The following is a 6,956-nucleotide window of genomic DNA, read 5'->3' as shown; positions in this document are numbered from 1 at the left end:
CGCAGGTGTTCTATAGAACGTGAGGCTAACTGGAGCTACGCTAGGCTACTAAACTGCTAAGCTAATTGCTAATAGGATGCTAGCATCTACACGTCGAGACTTTCAATTTGGTTATTGGAAAGCGCGAACACTCGCGTCCCATACACCGCACGATCCTGAGTGTCTCTGTGAACAGAAGCACTGACAGAGCAACCCAGCAGGAGGAAGTACCGTCATCTTTCTCCTTTTATTCTAAACACAGAATAAGAACAAACACATGTATGGCCATATCGCCAAGTGCCTCCCCTACACATCTGTTTCCATGATGGTGACAGCCACACTTTTTATAACAAGGCAGTAAATGAACCAAACACACCCGAACTAATTTGAACATAAACACAAATAACATTGCTAACGCAAAAACCCAACCATCTTGCTTAATTAACACATAAATCAACTCTAAACAAATACCCATAATGCTCCTGGCTGCTAGCGCTCACTGCCGGGTCATTACATTACCAAACCATGCACGCAGCAGCCGCTTGCTTTAGTTAAAATAACAGTGTTCTGTGAATGTTGACGCTTTAATAACGAATACTTATCGGGAGCGTGTATGCTGGGATTTCATAAATGTAATGGAGAATAAAGTAACAGTAACTAGTAATGTAACTAATTACTTTTGAAATAAAGTAATCAGAACAGTAACATGATTACTTTTAAAAAGAGTAATCAGTAATCGGTAATTTAATTACATTTTCAGAGTAACTTGCCCAACACTGCCCATTAAAATGTCTTTACATCAAGGACCCAATCATGGAACAGTGCACAGTTCAAGCGCAGCTTGAGCTTCTCGAGTCTGTTCAGTATAGAGCGTTTTGATTGGTGGATTAAAAGCTCACCGCGATTGGCTGAACGGAACATCCTCCAAAAAAAGATATTTATGACTCTTAACCTGCCAGGAAGGTCTCAAAAATACCACACACAAATTCAAAGCAGTCCACGCATGTGTGACGATCTGCAAATGCAGATTCAACGATCCATAAATACATGTAACATCATTCATAAATGTGTGATGGAAATTAATTCAAGAACTTGATATATACATATCTGTGTAAACATTTTACATTTTTTTAAAAAAGATTTTTAAAAAAGATTTTGTAAATGTAAATTGTGCTGTGCATTTATGAATTTTGTTTTGCAAATGTGTTATTTTTGAGGCTGATCTGTCTCCATAGCATGAGACCCAGACTGCGATGTATAGTAGCAGCCAAAAAAAAAGTTCTCAAAGCAAAATAAGTTTTAAGAGCTTTATTTTTCTAATTTCTTTTTGTATATATTTTCCATGTTTTCCCCCTACAACTACCTAATTTTTGTTGTTTCCTAATGAGGAAATTCCTATATTTTACACATTGAACATTTTAGCACAGCCTGAAAGACTTTCTTGACTGTTGTCATGTCATAAGCTTACTGATCTCATGTGACTTAATTTTATCCAATTTATTTTTCTTTATCATTTAAAAAAAGTGTAGTTTTTGTTGTGAATATGGGGTACAGGATGTGCAAATTTCAGATAAATGTTCATGTTATATATTTTGGATGCATTTGTGAGTTAATAAAAATGTAACTTATTGTGTAAAATAGGTATATAATATCGATAAATCGATCAATATACTACTGAATCGAATTGTCATAATTATATCGTAGAATTTGATTATGGTATCGGCAAATATCGTATCGCTGTGTATGAGAATCGATATCATATCATGATGAAACGTCCGATTTACACCCCTTCAACTTAATATACGTATAAATCTAGAAGTAAAGCACATTGAATAACACGTTGCTTATATTTATTATGTTTAAACATGATTATGTCTATGAAAGATTGTATATCTGTACAGTGTAAAAAGAGAATCACAATGCTGAAAAATTATTTTCAGTAACAACGTTTGGATTTGAAATCAAACTAATGGATAGATGTGTTTGCGGTAAACAGCCGTGGATCATTAGCAGACTTCAAACGCATCCTGTATGAAAGTACAATGAGTCCATGCTGCTTCTGCACCGCATATGAACTGCACATGGACTGCATACGCCGGAGTATGTGTGAACCTGGCATTAGAGACTTTTTTTCAAAAACACAAAAAAAATCTTGTTGACCCCAAACATTTAAATATTGTAAATGCAGCCTTTTATTTGGTGTGAACAGGCCTTTAGTTGTAGTTATTCTAAAAAAGTATTTTCCTTTTTTTTTTTTTTTATGTATCAGTACCTCATGTTCTCTCTGCTGGTCTAGCAGGCTCTGATAGTTTCCAGAGATCTCAGCGGCCAGTTTCTCCTCTATTTGGGTAAGAAAGGTCATCCAAGCATCACACTTCTCCGAGAAGCTCTGTCTTTGCAATACCAGTGCTTGCAGTTTACTGCACATACAAAGAGATGCAGACAACTGAATATTACACGCTTCTAGAGAAGAAATTGAAAATCTACCATAGATCAACAGTAACCACACATACCTGAATCTCTCAATTGTATGAGCAGAGTTAGATGACCAACTCCTGTTTAGGTTCTGCAGATGCTTGATTTCATTATCATTTAGGGGAAGTTGATAACCCATCTCATTCAAATGTTCCAGATCAGGAGAAAGACTGCTCAGCTTTAACATTTGGGTCTACAGGCACACATACATATAAGAAAGTTCAAAAGTGTTTATACAACCCTATAATTTTACAGGCAAATGGTCAACAAATTTCACCTTAAGTTTTTCCATGTGTTCCTGCACAGATGAGATATCTGGAGAACCAATTGGGTCTGGTTCCTTCAGAACCTTCTCAGCTTCTTCTGACCAGTGGCTCAGAGAATGTAACTCCTTACTAAACCTCTCATAGTCCCTCACACCCACCTTGAGGAAAGGAAGGAAAAGAAAAAAAAAGACATTTACACTTGACAGGCTTTACAGTCTGACAAAAAAAACAAAAAAAAAAAACTCATTCTGATCTGTGAAAGTGACAAAACGATAGTCACACATGATAGTGTCAAAACTATGAAAGGATAGTATGAAAGTTATTTTATTAAAACTATATTATTCAATTTAAAATATATACTACCATTTGAAGGTTTGGGAATTATTTATTTATTTATAAAGGAAATAAATACTTTTATTTAGCAAGGAAGCATAATATATTAAAATAGAAAACGGTTATTTTTAATAATAACCTGTTAAATAACCTGTTAGTTAAACTGTTTTTAATGTATTTCTGATTAAATAATTGCAGCCTTGGGATCAAAACATCAAATAATCTTACCCAAACTTTTAAACAGCAGTCTATATTTTATGAAAATAAATGTGTGAAAACTGTATAAATGCTCTGTTTCAATGTCTGTGTGCACAAGGCAAATTCTAATCATCTGAACCTCTAGCAGAGACTGCTGTCTTTGGAGGGCATGTCCAACTGTTGCTAATCGCTGAGTGAGTGACAGGTGGTCTGTATGGAAGGTTGTCATGGCAGAGGGGTCCACTTGTTGCCTCAGCTGCTCTGAAAACTCATCCAGCTGCTGCAGGACAGACTCTACGGATCCCTCAGACGCCATAAGACCCTGTAGAAATACCAGCTTTACAAAGAGGAATACTGTGGCCCTTGCTACAAGGCTTTCACAACTACACACAGTTGTCAGAATTAGCAATCTCTTACATACTTTTGGGCCACTAACATAACCCATCATGCATTGATAAATCCACACCTTCACTTCCTGTTCTGTGATGTCCCTGTGGGTGGTGCTCTTGAGTAGCTGTTCCACCTGATCCTCTAGTTTCTGGATGTCAGTGCTGCTCTGAGCATGTAGTGCTTTGTAATGCTGCCACAGTTGCAGCAGGCTCTTACTCCTCCTCAGCTGATCTGAGATCTGCTCCAGCAGCATGTTCCACCTGACAGCAGATCAGTAGATCAATGATTTCTGATCACTTTATACTGATCAGTGTCTTTATTAGTAACTAGAAGTTTTTGAAACTCACCTGACATTTATGTCACCCAGTGCTGTGTTGAGTGAATCGCTCACTGAGGGATGACAGTCCCTCAGCAGCTGTTGCGTTATGGAGCCAAGTTTCCGTAAACCACTCTCCTGTTTCTCCAGCTCATCTTGTAAACTCTGATACACACAGAAACCCATGGTGATTTTAGTTTCTTACATATATAATGTATATAATGCGAATAAAAGCTCATTCATATTTTGCAGTTTGTGGCAGACTAGCACCTCAAGGTTCTCCTCTTGAACCTGCACAGCTTCTGGGGAGCCAGTGAGAAGACGCAGACGAGAGATGGTGTAACGTCCCTCCATCAGGTAGCCCTGAATCTCCTCATATGCTTGTTTATACAGGCTCCACTGCTCCAGCACTGACCGGAGACTGACTGTCTGCTGCCCGATCTGCAATTACACACAAACATCATTTAGGACTGATAATCAGTGTTTCGGTGAAAATTACGAAATTTCTGACTATCAAAACTGAGTGACAGTACATAACATGTATGTTTAACTAAGAGTGTCTATAAAAAAACGTGTGAACAATATTGTAATGAAGATTACAAAACTAGAAGAAACTAGAACTAAAAGCCAAAAAGGTCAAACATACCATGTGATCCAGATTGGCCCAAGACTGGTTTAGACCTTTTAGAGTGTCCATAATAACAGAGCCAGCCTCGCCTTTCTTATCCTGAATTAATAAGCATCCTTTCTCTTTAGCCTTCTCCAGATCTTTCTCTTTCTCCTTTACCAACACTTCCATTTCCTAGCATACACAGACACAGTCAGATCAATCTTTCAGAACAACAAATCACATAGAATATTTCCAGATTATCTATGTAATCTTCACTCATGAATCCACATAAGCCACTTTTCCACTGTCAGGCCAGTGCGAGCCAGTGCTTTAAAATATGTTACTAAATAAATACACGATTGTGTTAGAGAATAAGAAGCTGACGTCTGATTTCTTCAAGCGGTCGTATTTACCATGTTTACTATGGTAACGTTAATGGCTAGCGTCTTTTGCATCGCTTATAAATATTTCTGCCTTGTATGGTGATCATAATCCACATCGGATCAAGTTATTTCAAACACTCGCTGCTGTCTGAAAGTGAGTTAAAAGTCTTTAATGCTGGTGTTATAGCTGTTAAATTTATGAAATGATCCGCGGCGCTGACGCTCTCCAGATGCGGAGAAACTCCGCCTTTGATCATAACCACTCCTTTAGCCCCAGCTGGCCCGCTTTGGCCCAAGGTTTTCGTTGGGCCAAAAAACCCAGGCCATTGCCCCCGAGGAAGCACCGACAAGGCACGATCAAGCCCCGGAAGTGACAGTGGAAACATGACTGGCTCTGGCACGCACTAGCACGCCCGCTTTTGGCCCGACAGTGGAAAGGCGGCTATAGTGTACTGTGTATTGTGTAGAGCCTAACAACTATGGTGCAGTACCTACCTGACAATCTTTGAGCGCATTCTGGGCTGAGGAAACATCCTCAATCCTGTGCTTCTTTTTGAGTCTCTCTTCCTGTACACTGAACCAGGTCTTCAAGGTCTGAACCACATTCTCAAACTCCAACCTGCTTTCAAGCAGACCCTCTAAAACCTGAATCTGTGAAACACAAAAGACACCAGTATGATAATAAAAATTAAAGATAAATGGCATACAATGGGGTCCAAAAGTCACAGTAACACTTGGTATTTAGCATGACTTTATTTTTTATTACTTTTTTAAATTACTTGTTGTTTTTCAATTACAAATTATGTTATCATAACAATTTGAGTGAAAAGTTGAATTGGAAAATTCTGAATTTCAGTCTTAGCATTTAATTTGTCCCATTTTTTTGCTTTAACAACATCTGCATTTATGTCTGACCTTCTCTGTAACGAGTCCCTGCAGTATCTGCCAGCGGCGGTTCATGGCCCCAAGACGCTCAGCAAAGTCTGTTTTGTCACTGCGTTTCCCCTCCACATCCTGACTGCTGATTTGCAGAACTGACTGATTCACAAAGTCCACCGTCAGCTGCTTACAGGACAGGTCAATCCGAAAACCCTGTTGAGACAGGTAAATAAAGAAAAAGAGAGATTTGGTGTCTTGAGAATGGAGTACAAAATGACTAATGATATGTTTTATTATTTCAAAAGTCTTGAAGACTTTTTGCTACCTTGTATTTCTGAAGGTACATTTGCACAGCCTCGGATCCCACTGCCCCCATGATCTTCTGCTGGTCCTCTTGGATAACATTTTCCATGAGGGATATCCAGCTCATTAGTTCAGCTATTGCATGACGGGATGGCAGCTTCTCCATCTGCAGCTGTTGATCACAATATGAATGCTACAATCAGCATAGCCATGTGAGCCTGTTCATTATCTGCATTCTATTCTTTAACTGAGATGAGGCAGTGCAATCTGTCCTAGTCATCATACCTGATGTAGTTTCTCCTGGACCACAGGGATATGAGTGAGAAGATCAGCCCACTGTGTGTCTACCTGGGCCAAGTTTGCCCTGAGTGCTGCCGTGTCCACTTTCTTCAACCGGAGCAGCTGATTCCCCTGGCTCTGAACTGAGGCACGCAAAGAAGACTTGGCGTCTACCTCTTTGGAGAACTCCTGCAAATACAGAACCAATATAGAGTGTGTCTATAAAAGTCAAGTGAGACCTAAGGCTCTTTTTAGCAGGATATTTAATGGCCGTTCTTACCAGGAAGGCATGAAGGTGGTCTCTGACAGTCTCTAGCTCTTGAGGTACCGTAACAGATTGAGTGTTCCAGAACTCCAGGCGGTCTAGAGCCGAACTCAGCCATTGACTAAGCTCAGCTGACTCGCTCTGATACCTACAATAAAATATGAAGAGACCATGTGATGTCAATAAAAATTTGCATACATGGACACAACCACACACAAGTGTTTCTTGTAAGTTAATTTCTTTAAGGAAGTAGACAGAATCACACAGAGAAAGTGAACAG

The 6,956-nt window shown here is 39.1% G+C and overlaps 1 protein-coding gene across 1 annotated transcript in view; it reads right to left on the bottom strand.

The window, feature by feature from the left end:
* LOC107556168 (nesprin-1-like) overlaps window positions 1-6,956 on the bottom strand; it is a 137,051-nt gene that overhangs the window by 26,851 nt on the left and 103,244 nt on the right. Inside the window, exons 111-122 of the mRNA XM_016239217.1 lie at window positions 6,418-6,600; window positions 6,155-6,304; window positions 5,866-6,042; window positions 5,446-5,601; window positions 4,604-4,759; window positions 4,228-4,398; window positions 3,989-4,122; window positions 3,718-3,901; window positions 3,391-3,573; window positions 2,732-2,878; window positions 2,493-2,647; window positions 2,252-2,399 (exon numbers count right to left, since the gene is read on the bottom strand). Of these exons, the coding sequence (XP_016094703.1) occupies window positions 2,252-2,399; window positions 2,493-2,647; window positions 2,732-2,878; window positions 3,391-3,573; window positions 3,718-3,901; window positions 3,989-4,122; window positions 4,228-4,398; window positions 4,604-4,759; window positions 5,446-5,601; window positions 5,866-6,042; window positions 6,155-6,304; window positions 6,418-6,600 (1,944 nt within the window). The remainder of the gene's footprint in view (window positions 1-2,251; window positions 2,400-2,492; window positions 2,648-2,731; window positions 2,879-3,390; window positions 3,574-3,717; window positions 3,902-3,988; window positions 4,123-4,227; window positions 4,399-4,603; window positions 4,760-5,445; window positions 5,602-5,865; window positions 6,043-6,154; window positions 6,305-6,417; window positions 6,601-6,956) is intronic.

The sequence above is a fragment of the Sinocyclocheilus grahami genome, unplaced genomic scaffold (assembly GCF_001515645.1).
Source record: "Sinocyclocheilus grahami isolate Dianchi unplaced genomic scaffold, SAMN03320097.WGS_v1.1 scaffold556.1, whole genome shotgun sequence".
NCBI lineage: Eukaryota > Metazoa > Chordata > Actinopteri > Cypriniformes > Cyprinidae > Sinocyclocheilus > Sinocyclocheilus grahami.
Note: the sequence above shows the minus strand (reverse complement) of the source record. Positions and strands in the feature narration are given on the sequence as shown.